The 23,288-nt window shown below is 31.2% G+C and overlaps 1 protein-coding gene across 5 annotated transcripts; it reads left to right on the top strand.

The window, feature by feature from the left end:
* The first annotated feature begins 1,148 nt into the window (after positions 1-1,148).
* On the top strand, positions 1,149-19,572 carry LOC101256851 (uncharacterized). 5 transcript variants are annotated; one of them, XM_004234643.5, is made up of 25 exons: positions 1,149-1,283; positions 1,855-2,058; positions 12,650-12,867; positions 13,260-13,365; positions 13,476-13,577; positions 13,702-13,761; positions 13,896-13,974; positions 14,654-14,801; positions 14,942-15,065; positions 15,178-15,358; positions 15,682-15,710; positions 15,825-15,973; positions 16,234-16,336; positions 16,444-16,539; positions 16,606-16,661; positions 16,753-16,876; positions 17,394-17,456; positions 17,540-17,599; positions 17,678-17,839; positions 18,432-18,505; positions 18,599-18,692; positions 18,785-18,921; positions 19,022-19,102; positions 19,198-19,303; positions 19,404-19,572. In XM_004234643.5, exons 2-25 carry the CDS (start codon positions 1,885-1,887, stop codon positions 19,482-19,484), a joined length of 2,607 nt encoding a protein of 868 aa, XP_004234691.2. In that variant the 5' UTR covers positions 1,149-1,283; positions 1,855-1,884; the 3' UTR covers positions 19,485-19,572. The 5 variants fall into 5 exon arrangements, with proteins under 5 accessions (XP_004234691.2, XP_069150970.1, XP_010317817.2 ...); XM_069294869.1 differs by lacking the exons at positions 1,149-1,283; positions 1,855-2,058 and adding an exon at positions 8,526-8,655; XM_010319515.4 differs by lacking the exons at positions 1,149-1,283; positions 1,855-2,058 and adding an exon at positions 12,038-12,563.
* Positions 19,573-23,288: the final 3,716 nt, after the last annotated feature.

Genomic DNA, 23,288 nt, shown 5'->3' with positions numbered 1-23,288 from the left:
TAAAAAATATGCAGAATTTTTTTATTATTATATATAATTTATTTATTAACCTCGATACTTATTACTAAATACTTTAAGTTAATTCATTATACTAATATTTTATGAATTTGTCACAAAACTTAATATTATTTTTATGACCATTAGTCAAATATAATACGCATTAAGTATGTGTATACATGTATGTATGCACATATTTTTGTCCTGCTCCACTCTCTTACTCCGTGCGTTTTTTGTTATATGATCTTTCATGACAAAAAAATTAACTAGATGTATATTTTACTAAATTAACATTATTGATAATGTTTTGAAACTTTAAATTTTACTCAGTTATTTGATACTTAGGATAGAAATGAAAAAAAAAATTAAATTTTTTTTTGATTTCATAAATTGAACAAGTAAATTAAAATAACTATTTTTAGATCAGAATGGCATTCAAGCAATATAAATGGTAGGGCAATTATTTCTGTATTGCTTATATAAATAAATAAATTTTAATTATCATTGATGGAATATATATTACATAAATTAATTATAGTTTAAAATAATTTAAAACCTAAATAAATACATTCTTTAAAAAAAATTGACCTAAATTAAATTAATTATTCTATATTTCCTACATGAAATATATTTGTATAATCATTATTCTCTTTCATTTTCACTTGTATAACTAAAAATTATAATTTTATTATCATAACTAAAAGTAATTTTCTCATAATGCTAACTTACTTCATTATAGGATATCATTAACTTATATATTTAATTAGTATTTCTCACTTTTTTCTTATAAACGATAATGGTTATACTTTTATGGAAAATTATTACTCCTACATGAATTTAAAAAAAAGTGAAAATATCATAATTTTTGAAGTAAAAAGAAATGATAATGAGGGAATATAAAATTGAATTAGAATAACAGAAAGACTTTGATGATCATTCAAAATGGAGGGGAATTTTATTTTTAAAAGCAAAGTTGGGATGAAAACGATTTTCACCCATGCATATTATATCATTGACTTTATTGTCATAATTATTTGGTGGTATAGATGATCTTTGGGGCAAAATTAATAGGCACGTGAAGGGTTGTTTGTGTAAAATAATTTCTTATTGTATGATAACTCTAGCAAATAAGGGATGGACCCACAAATATACACTCTCAGATCCCTTTGATTTGCTAATTAATTTCTACAAATAAATTAAAAAGGAGACTAATACTCTTATCATTTCATTTTATTTCCTTTCTTCCTGAAGCTTAAGGTCTCTACAACTCCACCAATATCTCTGAGGTACATTTTCATGGCTATGCACATCTAATGACTAATATCTATTACCTAAACTTTTTACAGTATATTATTTTACGGGTTAAGTTTATCACGTTTGATAAAATATTGTGATTCTATAATACTATATGTTTTTTCTTTGTTGAGTATTGATTCACTTGCTTAACCTGATCGGGTATTGTATATCTTTTCTACAGCTTTTCAATTAACTAGTTACCTTTGCTCTCTCTTCCATCACCATACTGTGATTATTTGTGGCGGAAATAGAATTTTTTATTAAAATTCATCATTAATTACTATATACATCATCATTACTATGAACAGCAATAACAACGTACATTAAAAAAAATCCATGACCTTGTAATATTCCTAGTGTGCTAGATTTTTCGATAAATGAATTTGAATAAGTCTCCTTTCGTCCTCTAACTCTACCTCTGGTCCTCAAAAAGTAGGGAAATGAACTTGTATATATATATGGAGTGTGTTTGGTATGACAATATTTTTCTCCATATTTCATTGGTAATTAGGTGAAAAAATATCATATTGAACATAAAAATTTTAATTTATTTTTTTGCAGTAATAAAATTGAAACAAAAAATTGGAAAAGATGAAAGTAGGTGTGGTGGGGGCAGGGATAAATGGACTTATTTCTGCATATGCATTGGCAAAATGTGGGGTCAAAGTTGTAATTTACGAGAAGGAACATTTTATCGGCGGCCATGCTAAGACCGTCGCCGTTGACGGCGTCGAACTTGACCTTGGGTTTATCATCTTTAATAGAGTAAGTTATAAATATTATTTTTTTTGCTTATTTACACGTTTGATAAATTGTTCTTCTCAACCAAATTAGGTATATGACCTCAATTATCTTTGCTTTTATATGAGTGTTTTGTACAATCAAAAATAATTGAGTGTACGTTATATAATATTATATCATTATATTATAAATATTATATACGTGGGTCAAGTTGGAAAGTTTGTGTCTATGCCAAAAGACTTAAAGTGGCTCAAATATTTAAATTTAAATAATATCTAAATAGTTGTAATGTAATATATTCCGGATAAAGTCAAATATTTTAGGAAAAATTATATTGAATTATATTTTCTGAATATTTATTAGGAAAAATTATATAAATTAATACATTTTAAAATATAATTATTGATTTCTGTGATATTTTTTATTTATTATCATTTATAATAATATTTTGTTTAATCTGTAATATGTATTAAAAGTGAATTATGTATGCAATATATATAAATTATAATTGTTTTTTGAAAAATATTATGTTTGTTTAGTAAAAAATTATTGTATTATAAGTGTATTAAAATGTGTGATAAATGTATTATTCATCATTAAAATTTGTATTATATGTGAATAATAAATTATTCTTTATAATATGTATTAAACTTGTATTATAAATGAATTAAAAGTGATCAAGTGAAAAAATACTATTTTTATAAATGATAAATATTTTTTTATTATAATATATTTATGTAAGTTTCTCTATTTATTATCCGATAATTTCCTTGGTGGGTATGGAATGTGGATTGGGTTGGTGTTGGGGAGAAAACAATTAATAATAGAGCAACTTACAAAAATAATCATCATATATTATTATAAGTGAATAAACTTAAAAGTTGAATACCATTTAACTCTTATCCTTATTTAAAATCTAATAAAATATCTAATAATTTAAATATAAATTAATCAAAATATGTTCATTTGTTTTTTTAATTTAATTTAAATATAAATAATTTAATTTAAATAATTTCATTTGTTTTGTTTCCATGCACAATTGTTAAGATTATAACAATAATTAGTTTTAAATTCTTGATAAACCTATATATTTTGCATGTTGTAAATTTTAACAAGCAGTTTTAAATATTTATCATATCGAGTTTTTTAAAAAAATATTTGGTATAAGTATCACATTTCATTATTCAAATATTATATCACAAAATTTAATACTTAAAGTTATTAAGTGCAAATATTTAATACTGATACTTCCTTATAGACAAAATATTTGCACATAATAACATTAGAATGTAACTCATTTTATAAATTGTATCTATCTTACTAAATATGGTAATTTAGTTTTGCAATTTAGTAATTAATTGCTCAACAAAGAAGTCAATCAAATTGGACGAGTGTTATGTTAATCATTTTTAGTTTGTATTTTTTTTGTTATTGATTAGACTATGTTCTTAATATAACTTGCATCGTGTATACTACTTGCTTGAGATACACGTGTTGCACGTATCGAAAAATTAGTTATATTTATAGGGTTAATGAATATCAATAGCTATAGGTATGTTATTTACTATAAATGACTATAATTTATGTCACATTTTTGTTGTATTTTGTATAGTTTTTTAGTTTTTTATTTATATATTAATACATTATTAAGTACAACAAATTAAATAAGGAATTGACTCTAAATATAACCCACTAATCCTTACGTTACATCCACACAATAAGTAACTTTTCATAATTATCTTATAACTAAAAAGTTACTTATTTAAAGACATATCATATCATATTCTTTATCAGTTAACAAAAATAGTGATACATCATACTCAATTTTCTTGTTGTCTCCATGTTTCTTATTATGGTGTCGAAAAGGTATTAATATTTTTTTTTTGTTAATTCAAGTTATTATATGTAAGCAAATTGTTGAATTTGTGAATGAAGGTTAAATATTTCGATTTTGAATAGGTGAACTATATGGCAATAAATACAGTAGTTGTTAAACAAAAAAATGAATAAATTGGATATAACTATACTTGTATTCTCTAATCAACTTTTAATCTTAGATATAGTACTTATATATATCTAAATATAGTTGTATTCGCAAATCAACATTTCAACTTGTGCTTATATAACAATAGAAGTATCTATGTATATAAATATGGATACATTTCATCTCTGTTGTTAAGCAAAAATATGAATACATTAGATAAACGAGCAAAAAAAGATATAATTTGTGGGTATCAAACTGTATAAGTATTCTTCTAAATAAAATTTTGAAAAGGCTAACAGTACAATATTGATATACCCAACTATACTTAAGTTCCCTAATCAACTTTTAAAATTTGACAGAGTACTTATGTATTCAAATATAATTGTATTCACATATCAACAGTCCAACTTGTGGTTATATAATAATACAAATGTCTATGTATACGAGTATTCTACTATATACAAAATTGACAATCAGAGAACCCTCAATCTCTTTTTTGTTCATGCTCTTTTTGTACTCATTTTTTAACAACTATATACATACAAAATCAAATTATCTAACATTTTCAATACAAGATGACAATCCATAATGACAATGACAGACAATACATGTGTTGAGATATATAAGTAAATGATATTAAAATAAAAAAAAATAAAGCATACAAATCTCAATTTCAGTTTCCTTTTGTTCCTGCTTGACTGCTCTTTTTTCAACGCAATTGAATTAATATTGTTGATTTTCTCCTTTTTTCAAGATTAGTTTTCACTTCTAAACCTTTTTTCCTCTTTACTAATTTTGCATGTTCAATTTCTTCAAGCAAATAAGATATATGATCATTAATCTTTTTTGTTCTTCTTTCGTTCTCCATTGTCGCAACAAAGCCTGAAATTTTGGCTTATTGTGAGTAATACACATATCAAAAGAAGGTAATTCATCCAATAATTTATGAAATAAATGTATACCTATTGTAATCCTTCTCGGAGTATCAATTTCAGTCATTGAAATGAATAAACAAATTGTTGAATAAAAAACCTATGAAAATGAAGAGATGTAGATGTGTAGGTATATAATGCTCATAAAAACGAGATAAATATGCAATTAGAAAACCTGCTGGATACAAAATCACAAAAATCGCTCGTGCAGTGAAGTAAAGGATCTTGTATTTGAATGAATTTGGAGGAATAAATAAAAAAATATGTATTTATGAATAATAATATAAGAGAAAATTTTGATTATGGTAAATATGGAAAAAGATCACAAATGTGCTTGCATAATTAATTTGGCACTCAATAATTACTTTCCTATTTGATATTTATTTATTATATTAAATACATAGAAAAAATAATATTTATTTATTATTACATAGAAAAATAATATTTAATTTTGTATATAATTAACTTTGCTATTTATAGTCTAATTATATTCATATAACATGAAGAAAAAAAAACACAACTATTTTCTTGAATATATATGGATGTTTGTTATGAAGTTTTTCCTTGATAAAATTGTAATAAATTAAAGACTTTAGGGTGTTTTGGTACGATGTAAAATGTCTTCATTTTCCACGGAAAATTTCTAAAAAATGTTTTCTTGGAAAACAAGTGAATTTCTAACTTATTTTCTCATGTTTGGTTGGTGAGTAAAAGAATTTTTTTCGAAAAATAATTTTTAGTGTTTGGTTGGTGAATGAACAACATTTTCCAGAAAATGTCTTTTATTTTTTTTGGCTTGAGACTGAAAAATACCGATTAGAATAATAATCTCTAACCAAAAAATTAATCCCGATAATTGATCTAGGACCCGATCTTAACACACAAACTAGGATAAGACCTCGAGGACCGTTCTAAAATCTGATCTGAGATCTGACCCAAACTTGTGACCCTAGAATATTTTTGAAAGATAATTTTTTTAAAAAAAATTGAGGGGTGGATAAGGGGTGGCTGGGGAGTATGGCTGGCAAAAATAATAAAAAATAATAATTTAAAATATTTTTCTAAAACAAATTCTTTTTTTTTTTTAAAAAAGAAAAGATTTTGGTTGGGGTGGCTAGGGTAGGAGTAGGGGTAGAGATAGCATAAAAAATAAAATTCTAAACCTTGAAATATTTTCAAAAATAATTTTTTAAGCATTAGTGTTATTCGAGTTTTAAAAATTAGTAAAATCTTGATGCTGGACATAAATTATTAGGCTTAAACTAATATTGTTGTGTCGATTCCTCATTAGGAAGCAATAATATTAGTTAGTCATCATATTTGGTGTTATGTCATATATCACTCCTTCAATCTTGAAATTTTATATATATTCCTACAACACATTTCGATAACTAGTTAGACATATACTAATCTACAACAATGTATAACACCATAATATAATCACTTATTTGCATTCTTTTACAAAAATATATAACTAATTAAAAATGAAACATCAATCACCAAAGCTATGGTGATTGAAAATGGTGTGGTTAAATTAATTAAAAATGGTGTAATTTATGTTGTATAAATCACGATAAAGAAACATCAATCACCAAAGCTATACCAAAATTTGTGTTACGTTTATATAAAAAAGATAAAAATCAATAAAACCACCAAATTACTTTAAAACTATCATAATCTAAATTGTCCCTTATCTATGCCTTAAAAGACTCGAAATGATCCTTATCTTTTCATATTATGGATCAATAGTCCTCATTCTTTGTAAAAGTGGAACCAGTTTTAGTCTGTCAAATATTTTTTGTGTATCACGAACTGAAGCTGCTTATGAGCAATCCTAAAAAACTAATTGTTCTGTGTATTTCCTATTTGTATCATTGTAGAGGGTAGATCCAAGTCCTAAATAGAGTCAAAGTTTAACACTCACATATCAACAAATCATACCGTGTTGATAGAATTTGTTACTCCTTGCTGTAACCACTTTTCAATTAGCAGATCCAACCTTCAACCTAAAATTTTTTTCTTGAATGTCATTATCTCCCCGAAATTATCAATTCCATAATGATGTATGAATTTTCTTAACGAGTAATCATCACCCAATAATAGATAATATTATAACTATGTATGAATTTTCTTAACGAGTAATCATCACCCAATAATAATTATTAAATTATAATTTTATGCTTAATTGATACTAACAAGCTCTTGTTTTAGACTAGAAAGCCTGCTTCTGTAATTCTAGACAAAGGATTTAGTATATTTATACAATTAAAGGATGTGGATAATGGTTCTCTCTTAACTAAAGGTTTAGATTTGAGCTCGGGCTATACGAACCAAATGAAGCCGTACGCGGTGCGATTCTAACATAGTTGAACTCCATTATAAATATTCTCAAGTGAGAAACTAAGTATTTTTTTTTTTCTTTAGTAAATCTATATCTGAGGGTGATATTAATTGTGAATACAATGGATCCTACCACTCAAAATTAATTCATTTGGTGACCTTAATAATTATCCGTCATTGTTGCTTAATGAATGGACAAAAGGAGCTACACGTAGTAGATTGACGGAAAATGTTACAAAGACTAAAACTGCACCATTTTTATACTATTAGTGCTTCATATGAAATGATAAGGATCATTTTGAGTGTTTAAGGCAAGGATAAGAGACAGTGTTGATCCTTTTCTTTAATCTAAGCAACTATTATGGTGAATACTTGTTATATTCCATCTTCCATCGTGATAAATCAAAATTAATAGAATGCTCATATTTGCCATTGAACACACTTTCAAAATAGAAGAGGTAGAGAGTTTGATTTTGATTACTAAACCTTCTTTTTGAGTTATATATGAAAGAGAAGCATTAACTATATTTGAGATATTTGTGGAAGGAGGGAGAAAAAAATTAAGGAATTAAAATAATGTCTAATAATAAATAGTGGATTGTCATGTCTATCTATTTTCCTTTTTAAAAAACTATTTGAATGTGTTCTGTAAAAAAAATGTCATGCTATGTTGGTGAAAAGTGTAAATATTGTTATGTAGTGGTTATTTAGGTATTAATTTTGTATAGTCAAGTTTGTTATCCTTTTTAATAGACTAACTAAAAGGAAAAATATCACAAACAAATTGATGTATTATTCAATTTTCTCATCGAAGTTCATAGAATAACATGTGTTTATGACAGTGAGAGAGAAGTACTTTGATTTCAATGCCAATACTTAAAACTTTCAAATTTTGTCATCAATAAGCTGAAGTTGGTATCATTTAAGAGAACGACTAATATTAAGATCCTATAGGGAATCTACAAACCTATTAACAGTTAGGCAAAATTTACTAATAACTGTAGCTCTATATTTGTGTTTAAAACTTCATTTAATATGAATAAATAATTTATTAAAAATATAATAAGACATCCTTTTTATAATTCACAATTCACAACTTACAAACTTCATTTTTCCTTTTTACGTGGATAAATAAAAAGAATTATTTGAATCAGTCCACTTTTGCACATAAATCCAATATTATGCGGTATATATAAGACTTGTTTAGGTCTTCTTTTCGGACACACAAGTCGAGAGAGTATTTTAGTTCATCACTTCATTTACCGTTGGATCGTGCTTAAATTTGTACTGAGAGTTCATCGAATTTGGTTCTTGCATTTCAATGGTGGAGATCGGACTTAATAGCCTCTAGATTTTGATTTGGAGGTATGAACAATAACTCATTTTTGGATGAAATGTTTCTTTTCATTCTCTTGTTTTGGCATAATCTTTTTTTCGTTTTTTGATCGTTACTTGACACATGTTCTGTGGCCAATTTTGGAGAATAGTTTTGTAGATTTTGATGATTATAGTGAATTTTTTGGTCCCATGATATTTTACTCTTCAAATTGAAGGATTTTTCACGTAACTTTATGTGTTGTGCGATTGATTTATTTTTATTTTATTGATTTTGTTTAATTGATACACTTCCTATCCATTCTTCGTAGTGCTTGGTTTAGTTTCTCTTTTTTTTGGTTCAAATTGAAAGGGAAAATTTAGACTTGGATAATATTTCGCTGCTATGATGTCAAACATTTTTTGTTAGTGTTTCTCAACAAAGTAGTATCATCGCATTGGTTATTGCTGATTATCAATTTAAATTATGATGGAAAATATGAGCAAATATTTGTTTGAATGGTAGTAACTATTATACATGGAAATAAAAGATGAAAGATCTTCTATTTGTCAACAAAATACATTTACCTATGTTTGCTTCTAATAAACCTCAGTCCATGAAGAATGATAAATGATACTTTGAGCACTTGCAGATTCATGGTTATATCAGATAATAGGTTGAAAAAAATGTTAGAAATCACATTGTGAATGAAAGAAATGCTAGAAATTTGTGGGGGCACTCCTATTTCTGATTATATTGGTGATTTTTCAGGGTGCTCTTTACCATCTATCAAGAATGAATGTAAAGTTTGATGAATAGATACTATGACTTCAACTTCTTCTTAATCTCTTTGAGTTTCTTTGACTAATTTTGCTCCTCGTGGTGTTATAACTATGGAATATGCTAACAACGGTGTTTTGAATAAAGAGATGAGAAGAAGATATCATGACTCATCTTCTTCAGTTTCACACTCTGATATTTCTAATACTAAAGATAGGAGAGAAACAAGTTTAGAGATCAGAATGATAAAGGTAAAATTAGAAGTAAGTCGAAGTGTATATACAAGAATACTACATGTAACTATTGTCACAAGAATGAGAATATCATAAAATATTGTTATAAGCACTAGAGAGACATGAGACAACAAAAGAAACAAGGCGACAATGAAAATCGCGTTGATGTTGTTTCTAATGATGATCTTCTTGTTTCTTATGATGAAAATGTTGTTAATTTTGTTTGTGATGAGTCTATCTTGTTTGTGGGTTTTGTTGCTACTCCGCATGTAACACCAAATAATTATTTTCTTTCTTATACTCTAGGCAATTATGGGATGCTAAAAATAGGTAATAATCATAGGTTGTAGTTCTTGCCATTGGGACAGTTTATTTGGAAAGTAACTATGGTTCCAAACTAGTTCTCAATAATTTCAAGCATGCTCTAGATGTTTGCTTGAATTTAATTTATGTGTGATACCTTGATGATAAGGGTTATGTTAATATTCTTGGTGTTGACTAGTATCTTGTGAGAGGTTCGATGATTGTGGCTAGTGGCGAAAAGTTGTCTAACTTGTATGCATTTTTAGGCCTCTATGTTTACAAGCTCAGTAAACTTTCTGGAGATGATAGTTTGACTAACAATAATCTGTTTTCTGGAGTGAAACAAGAAAATTTGGAGTGTGCTCATCGCTTAGCTGGTAAACATTTTTTCAAATTTGCTTGTTTCACTCCAGAAATAAAGTTTTTCTTAGCCAAACTATCACTCCCCTTCTCACTCATATGACTTGGCATTCTATGTCATAATTCTGATGACGTATCATTCTCCATCAAGTTTACCGAGTATCTAGAGATGGAGCCCTGAAATACATATCAGTTAGATAACTCGTCACCATGAGCCATAACCATCAAACCTCTAGTAAGCTTCCACTGGCCAACACCAAGCGTATTAACATAACCATCATAGTCAAGGTTTCCAAAGAAATCAAATTCAAGAAACCATATGGAGCATTCTTGACATTATTGAGATATAATTTGAAACCATTGTTACTTTCCAAATAAACTGTCCTAGTGCCAAGAAATGCAACCTCGTGATTATTGCCTATTTTCAACATCCTAAAATTATATGGAGTTCAAGAAGAAAATAATTTCTTCTTAGGCATGACATGAGGAGTAGCACCTGAATACATGAATCAGCTAGACTCATCAAAAACAAGATTAACGACATTTTCATCACAAGAAACAAGAAGATCATCATTAGCAACAACAACAACACTATTTTCATTATCGTCTTCTTTCTTTTGTTGTCTCATGTCTCTCTTTCGCTTGTAACAATATTTCATGATATGTCCATTCTCGTGACAATAGTTACATATAGTATTCTTGTATTTGGACTTCGACTTGCTTCTAAATTTACCTCTATCATTTTGATCTCAGAACTTGTTTCTCCCCTATCTACAGTAATCAATACATCGGAGTGTGAAGTCGAAGAAGATGAGGCTTGTGATATTCTTCTCATCTCTTCATTCAAGACGTCACTCTTAGCATATACTATAGTTACAACACCACTAAGAGAAGAATTAGTCAAAGAACTTCCCAAGAGTTTAATTGAGTATTAAGAAGCCGAAGTCTCTATATCTCTTCATCAAACTTTACATTAATTTCGAATAGCTGGTCAGAATACCCTAAAAATAAAAATATTATCAAAAATATGAGTGACCTATTTATACTTGATTTTCATCAATTATTTCAAAAGAAATAACTTATTGTTGTCAGTCTTCAAAACATAAAGTGTCTCGAGTTTGTCCCACAAACTTGTGTTATGTGTCTCATTTACAATGTGATTTGTAGAATGATCTTAAACCCGTTGTTTGATATAGGCACAAACTTGTAAGTTCTCAAATTTTCATTCTTTAGTCGTCATGGATTGAGGTTTATCAGAACCAAATAATGGTTAATGCATTTTCTTGACAAATAGAAGATCTTCTATCTTGTCTTTCCAAGTATATAGTTACTGTCATTCAAACAAATATCTTTCTCATATTTGCCTTCATTATTCAAATCGATAATAAACAAAAACCAATGCTCTGATACTACTTATTGGAATAGGCAAGACATTAACAAAAAATGTTCGACATGATAGCCATAGAATAATATCCAAATCTAAACTTTTTCTTTCAATTTGAAACCAAGACAAGAGAAACTAAATCACACACTGCAAAGAATGAACATCAAATGTATCAACCAAACAAAAACAACAAGTGACGAATAAACCAATCATATAAAACAGGAAGATTTACGTGAAAAAAAAAGCCTTCAATGTAAAGAGTAAAAATCACGAGACTGAAAGCTCTATTATAATCACCAAGAATTACAATATTGTCCTCCAAAGTTGGCCACAAAACAAGTGTAAATCAACAAGCAATAACAAAACAAGATTGCACCAAAATTAGAGATCTAAGGAGAGAATTCACGCAAACTTGAGCTACTGCTCACTCCTCAAATCAGAAGCTACAGACAACCAAATCCTATCTTCACCATTGAAATGCAAGAATCAGGTCCATGAGAACTTCCAATTCAAATTTGAGAACAATCTTATGGTTAATGAAGCGACAAACTCTGTGTAAAGCGGACTGCCTGAGCAGAAATTTCTTGAAGCAACAAAGTTTTCTCTAATTCTCTCAATCTTCGAAACGGCTCTCTCTTGATTTTTCTCTCTTGTTTGTGTGAAATAAGACCTAAACAAGTGGGGTGGTCCAAGTAATACTTCTATCTTTTCACATAGGAAAGGAGAAAGACCCGAACCCCAACAATAAACTCAATTTTCTTCTTAAAGCCCCGACTGATAACTAACAAAAGGAAAACGAAATGCATCTCATCTTAGTAAGACCAATTGCCATAGGCCAAGGCAGAAAAGGATGAAAGAAAGGCATAGCCATGTGACTTTATGAGATAAATAACTATTAGTTGAGTGAAATCAACTCATTACATTGAAAATGTTTGTAGCTAGAGCTTTTTTAACCCCCCATCTTCTGGATGTTGTATTTGACAGGTAACTTATCCATACATGATGGAATTTTTTGAGTGCCTTGGAGTTGATATGGAGACCTATCATATGTCATTATCAGTGAGCTTAGACCATGGCCATGGTTGCGAATGGGGTACTCGAAAGGGATTCTCTAGTTTGTTTGCACAGAAGAAGAATCTCTTGAATCCATATTTTTTGCAAATGATTAGAGAAATCATCAGATTCAAACAGGATGTCATAAGGTACTGATAACTTATCATTATATATGTCACTTCTTATTAGTAATCAATTCCATGAATGAGTTCATTACTCAAATAATCAGTCAACTATTCCAAACAATCAAGTAAATTCATGTTTCTTTTGTTTGTAGTAGAAAAATCACTTAATTATGTCTGTAGCACGCACTCAGAAGGTCACTCAATTATTTCACCTTTTTTACTTTACTAGTTTTGAGCAAGTATGTCCCATGTTAATTAGTGTAGACTCATTCAAACGATATATGTACATTCTATAGAACACATTAGAAATAGAAAATGTAACAATCAAAATTACAAGTTCAATTTCTAGAATAGTCTAGGTGTTTTGAGCTACTGAAGTTTATTTCATCACGAATATGTTTCTAACTACACTGCAGTTACCTTGAAGAAGTTGACAATAATCCCGACATTGATTGCAATGAAACGTTAGGGCAATTTATTAAGTCACATGGCTATTCAGAGTTATTTCAGAAGGCTTATCTGGTGACACTGCTGTTTTTCGTATTTATTTATTTGATGTCCATACTTGTATTGGCCTTTTTGTTCTTTCAATAAAGTGTTCTTGCTATAAGAAATTCACTCATGTTTGACAGATTCCAATATGTGCTTCAATCTGGTCCTGTCCCTTAGCAGGAGTATTGAGCTTTTCTTCTTACTACATTCTTTTATTCTTCCGCGACCACCATCTTCTGCAGGTATTTCCCTCTTATCCGCTGTTCAATTACCGTACTTCGTCTGTTGCATACAAGAGACTGAATTTCAATGATTATATATATCATTTCCTTGTGCCTAAGGATGCTTTTGTTTCTTTCTTTGCAGATCTTTGATCTCCCTCAATTGCTAACTGTAAGATGGCGATCACAGACATATGTAAATAAGGTGATTTTTCATTCATGGATACCACAATGTTTTTATTGTTTCCCTGAGGAGAACTTCAGGCAATATGCCAATTTTCACTTTCTTGTATGATTTGTTAAGCATGTATCATTTTTTAGAGTACTGATTTGGTGCAGGTTAAGGAAGAGCTGGAGAAGAGAGGTTGCCAAATAAGAACTGGTTGTGAAGTAAATTCTGTATCGACAAATGAAGAAGGTGTAACTTGGTTTATATGTGGTATCTTGCAAGAGTTTTTTGTAGTGTTTCTTCACATAATACATAAACATGCACTCAAACTTGGTCTCAGCTGACAAGTAACCACTCCAACTTTGAGTATGCACATCTAAACAAATCAACTTGGTCTCAACAGACAACTAAACCTTCCCCTTCGTCTCTACAGTGTCTCGTGGACACCCGACACTGATATGACACATAAATTTTATAGGTGACAAGATGATTATTTTGTAAGTTGAAATATTCAACTAACACAGTAGAGACGAGTTGAGGTGTCTAGATGTGTATACTCAAAGTTGGAGTGCTTATTTGTCAGCTTGGGCCAATTTTGAGTGTTTGTTATGCGTCATGGCTCGTAAATTATATAATAATAGTAGAAAGGGATATATCCATTGTAATAAAAAGATAATAGTTGATCTGACTGAAGATCAAACCGTTAGGTTGACTAGGTTATATTTGCTTCTAGCCTATTAATTTGTATAAGAACATGTGCTTCTTAGTTTATACTTCAACTTATGATATTTTTTCAAGTGGCAGTGGTCTAGGTAGAGTTAATTTGGTGTTTGATACCGAAAGAAAAGGCTTCAATCAATATTGTGTTACCATCACATAGCTACGAGCTACTCGTGATTCTAAAGTGTAAAAGAAAAACCCCTTGCAGGTTGTACCATAGCTTGCACTGATGGTGCCACAGAAGTATATGATGGATGCATAATCACTACACATGCTCCAGATACTCTGAAAATGTTAGGCGAAGAGGCAACATATGATGAAACAAGAATACTAGGTGCTTTCCATTATATCTATAGGTACTTCGCTCTCCTTTATTTGATCACCTTGGCTTGAATTTCTTTCATTTTACTTCTCCTTCTGCATGGTTTGAAAGAAGTGCCTTGGTGGACTGAACCGTAGTGAAATTGCAAAATTCATTTCTCTTCCTCTATGACAGTGATATTTTTCTTCATCGTGACAAAACATTCCTGCCTCACAATCCGGAAGCATGGATTGCTTGTAACTTTCTTGGAACCATGAATGATAGATCATGTGTCACATATTCGCTCAATATAATGCAGGTGTTTTACTCAATTCAATTATTTAGGAGCCTATCAGAAGAAGATGTTCTTTAGTGGGCAGTCTTTCCTCTTGTAACTTCTCTCTTAATTTATGAGCTGTCTAAACTTACAGAATCTTGGTGACTCGAACCAGCCTTATCTCGTAACCCTCGATCCTCCTCAAGAACCAGATCATACGTTGCTTAAATGGACAACAGGCCACCTAGTCCCTTCAGTTGCTGCGTCAAAAGCTTCGAATGAGCTACATCAAATCCAAGGGAAGAGAGGAATATGGTTTTGTGGAACATATCAAGGTATGAATCTCTTTTTACAGAGAGTTTCTTCAAGATAGATTTTCCTTTGTAACCTGCAGATTTTCCTTTGTAACCTGCATAATTTGACTTTTTTTCCCTTCCATTTCTGCTCGATGCCAGTGAATGAGCACAACAACCTAGTTTCTAGGTTTATTCATGCCAACAACCTAGTGTCTAAGTTTATTCATGCCATTTTTTCCACATACGTTACTGGTAACACTTGTAGCTTGAGTTGTTCTGACTTACGTCTTTGCTTCACACAGACTTTATATTCCTCTTTTTGTTTACTGCTTATTGATATATGTTTATTGCAATACTTTCAGGGTACGGTTTCCATGAGGATGGACTAAAGGTAGTACTACTTCTAATAAAAGCTCAACAGATTTTAACTTGAAGTATGACTGAAAACATTTTGTTGTCCCTTTAGTCTCATTTAGATGATTGTCTACCTTTTGGTCATCCGTAGGCGGGTATGGTTGCTGCAGATGGCATGCTTAGAAGAAATTGTCGTATTCTGGACAATCCCAAGCACATGGTACCAACCTGGACTGAAACAGGAGCACGCCTCGTCGTTACTAGATTCCTCAAAAGTTTCATTGAAACTGGATGCATAATGTGAGTGATGATAGTTTCACATTGCATTGATTGAATCCAAATAGTGGCAGATACAAACCAACAACTTGTTCATTTACTACAGTTATGATCTTTGCTATTTGACTGGTAGAAATAGCAAGTTGAAAACCATGTCGCAGAACAAATCACGAGTGAATCGCAATTTACTATGATTCCTTCAATTATACATAGCTTCAGAATGGTCTTAATTATTCATGTGAATATTACTCGGATATTTCTAAGTTTTTTCTTTCGATATACAGCTTGTTGGAAGAAGGAGGTACAATTTTCACTTTCCAAGGAACAGATAGGAAATGCTGTCTCAAAGTTTTGCTTAGAATCCATAGTACAAAGTTTTACTGGAAGGTAAATTTAAATTTTCTTATGTCGTCCCCTACAAGTTATCAATCGATAAAACTTAAAAAAGGTTTCTCAATCTAGAAAAATTCTGTGACATATATAATCTCTTGCAGGTTGCAACTCAAGCTGATCTAGGCCTTGCTGATGCCTTTATTCATGGGGATTTCTCTTTTGTTGATAAGAATGAAGGTCTTCTCAATCTTCTCATGGTGAGGAAATGACTCGATATCTTTGTTAATAGCTTTCGGTACCTATCTTTCTGAATTCCTTTACAGATATTTGTTGCCAATAGAGATATGAAAGCATCTGTTAAAAGGTCTAGCAAGAAAAGGTAATAGTTACTGATCTGAAATAAATAAATAAATAAATATAAACATCTGTTATTCTCATGTTAAAGGTATTCTCATTTTGCATGGCTCTAGAGGTTGGTGGATGCCATTGATTTTTACAGCAGCACTGTCATCTGCAAAATATTTCATTCAACACGTCTCGAATCATAACACTCTGACTCAGGCTCGTCGGAATATTTCTCGCCATTATGACCTGGTAATTGACTTGCATATTATATCATGACCCAAAGTATGTAGGGGATGTCAAGCCCCGGGGCTTTGGTCTAGTGGAAAGAGCACAACTCATGATGTGTGGGTTAGTCCTGCTGCAGATAAAAGTCTGACATCGGTCCTAGGGGATTTCTCGATTATAAAAAAGGCATAGTACATTGATAGACACTTTAACTTGATGACCAAGCTGGCAATAAGCACTCAAACTTTGAGAATGCACATCTAGACACCTTAACTTGTCCCCAGTGTGGTGCGTGGACACCTGACACCGATGTGGCAGATAAATTTTTGGAGGTGTCTAGATGATCATTTTGTAAGTTGGACTGTTCAACTGATACAATGGAGACGACTTGAGGTTTCTAGAGGTGCATTCTCAAAGTTGTAGTGTTAAGTTATCAGTTGAGGCCAAATTAAGGTGTCTATTTATGAGCTATGCGCATGTAGGGGATGTCAAAGATAACTAGTGAAATGAAATTCTTAAACCTGCGCATATTTGTTTTCAGAGTAATGAACTCTTCTCACTCTTTCTGGATGAGACAATGACATATTCATGTGCAATATTCAAGGTTAGCTTTCAAATTTAGATATTTGCTAGACTACCTTTCCTCTAATCTCATTCCGCAGTGATCTAGTTTCTTATATTTTCTAGAGTGAGGATGAAGACCTAAAAGATGCACAACTGAGAAAGATTCGTCGTCTCATTAGTAAGGTAAGCTATCAACTAAGAATCCCTACCATTTCTACACAAACTTCAGGCATAATTTGATTTTGCATCTATTCTGTTTAGGCAAAGATTAGCGCAGAACATCATATATTAGAGATTGGATTTGGTTGGGGAAGTTTGGCTATGGAAGTTGTCAAGCAAACAGGATGTAAATATACTGGAATAACTCTCTCAGAGCAGCAACTAGAGTATGCACAGTTGAGAGTTGAGCAAGCAGGCCTTCAGGTATAGTACATACATCGTCTATCATCACGAATTGCCATACTTTATGTTGGCTTCCAACCTACCGCAGTCTCCTCCTTTATCTGAGCTTGGGCCGGCAATATGAGCAAAGCTCACATAGTCGGAGTTAGTACTTAGTGCTTGTCAGTGTCTATAGAAGCTCAAAATTTTCCAAGTTTGGAATTTCATTCTTGTATGTCTAGATGACTAACATATCATTCTTGATGATGCCTATTTTGAGAACATTTGATGTGGATTTTCATCTATGAACAACATAACCAAGAAGGAACTAACAGACTTCATGAACTACACCTTTTTTTCATTTTCTTGCTTCCCAAACTTCAATAGCTCCATAAAAAGCTTCATCGATAATCTGGGCCAGAAAAGGGGTTCAGGGAAGGGCCAGAACACAAGTGTCTATTTTACGCAGTCTTGCCTTACAGTTGTTTCCACGTTCGAATCAGGCCAGAGAAGTTGCAAACAAATTAACTGATATGTTTTTTTCAACATATTTGTACTTGTAAGATTAACAGGAGAACACTATACGCTTAAGCATTATCTATTAACATTTTAATTCGATGAAACTTTTTCACAGGATCAAATAACATTTCTCCTATGTGACTATCGCCAAATCCCAAATAAGGACAAGTATGATAGGATTATATCATGGTGAGCTCTTATCCATCTACATCTGGACATATTGTATAACACATTACAAGTCGACCCATTGTTACAATCGTACTAATTATTTATCATTTTCAGCGGTATGTTAGAACATGTTGGTCATGATTTCATAGGGGAATTCTTTACTTGCTGTGAGTCTGCATTGGCAGAATATGGACTTCTAGTCCTGCAGGTACTTAATGAATTGAAGTGACCCCTCGACACATTTCAACTTTTTTCCTTCAATTTTAATCACTTTTCACAAAATGTGTTGTCTTTCCTTAGTTCATTTCGATACCAGACGAGAGGTATGAAGAATACAGGCAGAGCTCAGACTTCATGAAAGAGTATATATTTCCAGGTGGATGCGTGCCCGCACTAAGTCGAGTAACATCAGCCATGGCTGCTGCATCGAGACTATGGTAACAAAGAGTTGATTTTGAGATTTTGCACTAGCTAGCGCTCTTGTCACACTTTCAAAACCATTTCTTTTAAAATCATTATCGAATGATATGAATGCAGTGTCGAGCACCTGGAGGAGATAGGAATTCATTACTACCAGACACTGAGATGTTGGCGAGAAAACTTCCTGAAAAACAAAAGGTAACTGTACCTAAATAGTGGATCCACGAGTTAAAACTGTTTCTTTCATGAATCATTTCTAGATACTTGAACATTGTTAACTGTACTGTCACTAGCCAAATTCGTTCTTTGGGATTCGATGACAAGTTCATCAGGACATGGGAGTACTACTTTGACTATTGTGCTGCTGGATTCAAAACGTGCACAATAGGAGATTATCAGGTATATACATATGTTGATAAATCTTTGACCTCCTCTCATACCTCTTGATCTGCTCTGATGAACTAATTCATTTAAAACAATGTTTTTTTTATGTTTGTAGATTGTATTTTCAAGGCCAGGCAATGTTGCAGTTTTTGGTGATCCTTACAATTACTCCCCTTCAACTTATTATAGAGTTTAATTTCTATTTGTTTGGAATAATTTGGAAGTTTGTCTTATAAATTAATTCCTCAAAACAGCAATAAAAATCAAACTGTGATTTTCTCTTATTGTATTCTGAGGACTTTTCCCATTCTTGCCTTAGGTTTTATTATGATTTTTCTAATTTAGCTAAAACCACAGGAAGACTTTCGGGAGATTTGGTTTGTAATTCTTTACAAATTTATTTTAGTTTTATGTTCGTTTTACAAGAGATTTCATTTTTACATGCACGTTAGAGATATGAAAAAAGTTATGTTCATCTACTCAATTTGTGAGTAGTCATAAGAGATTATTCCCTTGACACTTTCCTGCGGCAAAGGGATGCTTTTAAAGCTGTCAATAATACAGGAAGGAAACTAATAATATCGCGCCAAGTTGAAGAATGTTTTAACACGTCTCTCTGATGAAAAACGTTATATTAGTGTACTTGCATTCGAGTCCATTATTAGACTTATATAAGGAATAGCATTCTTCCTTGGTCTTTATTTAAGTCTGTGTGCATCCAACCCTCTTCAAACCTCATTGTGTACGTTGTTGTTGTCGTTGTTTTTGGTCCAAGTATATAACCTAAGAAGCTGAAATTTCATTTCACAAGACATAACTAATGGGCCGTGACATTAAGGCTCACCTACAGAACTCTTAAGCCCAGCTTGTGTACTTCGCCTCGCTTAATTGGAGCTTAAGTGTAGGTGTTAAGGTGTGTGCACCTTTACTAATGGGTTTTGCCTTAAAGGGCAACACAACATATTTACAACTTAATGATAGTTTTTCCATTCTATTTTTTATTCAATTTCCCATTTTGTCTTTGCAGTAAAATAAAAGCTATCGAATTGAAAAAGACCTGGCTTTTTTCTTATGATGGACCTCAAAAAACAAAATAAAATCCACACATTTACTACATAACTTGTTTTTCAACACATCTTCAAGCTATTTAGCTACTGTTGTTTCAACAAAGGAGAAAAGGGATTTTTTAATTTTTTTTTAAATGATACAAAATTTCAGAGATTATGATATCTTAAGTGTGTATCCATGTTATTTTTTTTTTCAAAAAAATATTAATTTCATATGGATGATAACATGTGGATTAAAAAATAATTAAAAACAACTTCCATTTTGTAAAAAAAAATAACTAGTATACATACACGCGCGTGCACAGATAATATTAAAATATTACTTCTAAGCATTTTAGATTGGAATGTTTCGTTCGAACATGCTAAATGATATTACCTTAAAAAAAGTTAAACTATGTGTTTTCAATATGTCGTGAAGGCGAGGATATCGTACAATGCGAAAATTATCATGGAAGTGTTGGGAAAAATGCGGACTAACACAAAAATATATATGGTCAAAATAATGAAAATAAAATGAAAAAATAATGACATCAAGAATTTTACGTGAAAACCCTTTTAAATAAGGAAAATACCATGGGCCAAGAGAAACAATTGATATCACTATTTTTTAAAGAATTTCACACTGTGTAGTCACGAATATAATATCAAAGTGACTACAACACACTCAAAAGGAATAACACTCTTTTGATTTCCACCTTACAAAAATATCACTCACACTCTATTTTTCTTCAGAGACTATTTTTCTTGTATAGTCTATGAAATACTGCACTTTGCTCTCAATCTTTTTCTCTCTATCTTGGTGTATGTACAAATGAGTAAAGACTCTCTATTTAAAGGAGAAATCTACTTCTAATGATGTCACCATTGACAACATTAAAAAAAGAAAAATTTCACAATAAAACAAACTTATAATATTTAATTACTCATCATAACTATAGTTTGCTATAATTAACCCTCGCGACTAACATTATACATTAATTACGTGGGTTGACTTCGAGTTTGTATAATTAGTCATGTTTGTATATGTATAATTCGCCAAAATATACATACATATGAAATATACAATTATTTAATATATACATATATAATTCACCTCTCTCTGACTCTCTGCCCTCTCTCTCTTGCCTCTCTCCTCCGTCTCCCAATCTCCTTTGCCATACATACAAGTGCATATGTATAATATAAAATTATATACGTATACAATTCACCTCTTTAGCATTCGCCTCTCTCCAACCTCTCCCAGTCACACTCGCCTCTCTCCCTCATCTCCCAGTCTCTCTCTCCTCTCTCCTCCCTCTCAAATACATATGTATAATATACAATTATCTAACTGATATATTTATACAATTCACTTTTCTCCCACTCTTTTCTCCCCTTCTCTCTCACCTCTCTCCTTTCTCTCCCAGTCTTGATCGCCTCTCTCCTCCATATAACATGTTGCTACAAATTATAATTATCAAACTATAGCTATGGAGAGTAAAGTACTGTTTTTAAGTGGTTATATGTGAAAGTTCCCCTAAAAAAATTATATCAACCTTGGCAACTATGCAGACTTCTTGGTAGATTTTAATTGAAAAAGAAATAGTGAGCTTTGGTTAATTTGTTGCAACATTTGCTGACTTTAACAATAAGTAACAAGCATTTCAATCTTTCCTGCATTTCAACTTTCCTTATATTTATCTGTTATGGGTATGGACCCTACACATCTCCACCTCCAGATCCATTCACAAAAAGAAGGCATCTTCATTTTCTTTAGAGACGATTAATACCCAGAAGTTCTTTGCATAACTCAAATTTATCTTTCGGTATCGTGTTGATCAGAACATCTAGGGGATTTTCATTTGTACAGATATTTTTGACATAAAGTAATCCACTCTCCACTTCATCACGAATCCAATGATATGTGACGTCAGTGTATTTTGTTCTTGCATGATCTATGGAGTTCTTGCTCAAATCTATTGCACTCTGACTGTCACAATAGACAACATACTTCATCTGTTGTAATCCAAGTTCTTGAACAAATTGATTTATCAATATAATCTCCTTACCAGATTTAGTAGCCTCAATAGACTCAGATTCAGTTGTAGATAGTGCAACACACTTTTGCAACTTCGACTGCCATGATACAACCCTACCGAAAAAGTAAAAAAATATCCAGTAGTGGATCTTCTGTTATCAAGGTCACCTGAGTATCCACTTCAAAGCTTTTCGATGCTCTTTTTCGAAATTATCGAGAAATCTACTGACAACACCAACTGTGTGAGTAAAATCAGGTCTAGGGCATATCATTGCATACATTAGACTTCCAAAGAATGAGGAATATGAAACTTTGGCCTTACTTTCTTTTTCTTCCCAAACTGTAGGAAACATGGTATTTCTCAACTTCATATGACCAGAAAGAGGTGTACTAACAGGCTTAACACTTTTCATATTCAAGTACTCTAGTACACTTTCAATGTAATTCTTTTATGATAAATAAATCTTTCTTTTATCTCTCAGACGAGTAATTTTCATTCCCAAAATTTTCTTGACATGGCCCTAGTCTTTCATAGCAGAAGACTTACACAACTCCTTCTTCAACTTGTCAATTTTGGAAGTATTCTTGCCCACAATCAACATATCATCCACATAGAGCAAGAGGATAATAAAATCATTGTCACAAAATTTTTGTATTTGAAGTCTTCTTATAGGCTCTCCCCCCCCCCATAACACATTCAAACTTCTTGTTCCATTGTCTACGAGCTTGTTTTAAGCCATAGAGAATCTTTCTGAATTTGCATACAAAATTTTCTTTACCATATACTTTAATGCCCTTATGTTGTACCATATAAACTTCTTCTTCAAGGTCACTGTGAAGGAAAATCTTTTTTACATCCATTTGTTTAATCTCTAAATTAAGACTAGCATCCAAACCTATAATCATACGAATCGAA

This window comes from Solanum lycopersicum, chromosome 3, assembly GCF_036512215.1.
Source record: "Solanum lycopersicum chromosome 3, SLM_r2.1".
NCBI classification, from domain to species: domain Eukaryota; kingdom Viridiplantae; phylum Streptophyta; class Magnoliopsida; order Solanales; family Solanaceae; genus Solanum; species Solanum lycopersicum.
This window is presented reverse-complemented; position numbering and strand designations above follow the sequence as displayed.

Bases quoted from the DNA above. Each gene is read 5' to 3' on its own strand.
- LOC101256851 (XM_004234643.5), top strand. From the start codon at position 1,885: ATGAAAGTAGGTGTGGTGGGGGCAGGGATAAATGGACTTATTTCTGCA. The intron at 14,802-14,941 runs GTACTTCGCTCT...CCTCTATGACAG, and splicing joins GCTTTCCATTATATCTATAG to TGATATTTTTCTTCATCGTG. The intron at 16,662-16,752 runs GTAATAGTTACT...GCATGGCTCTAG, and splicing joins AAAAGGTCTAGCAAGAAAAG to AGGTTGGTGGATGCCATTGA.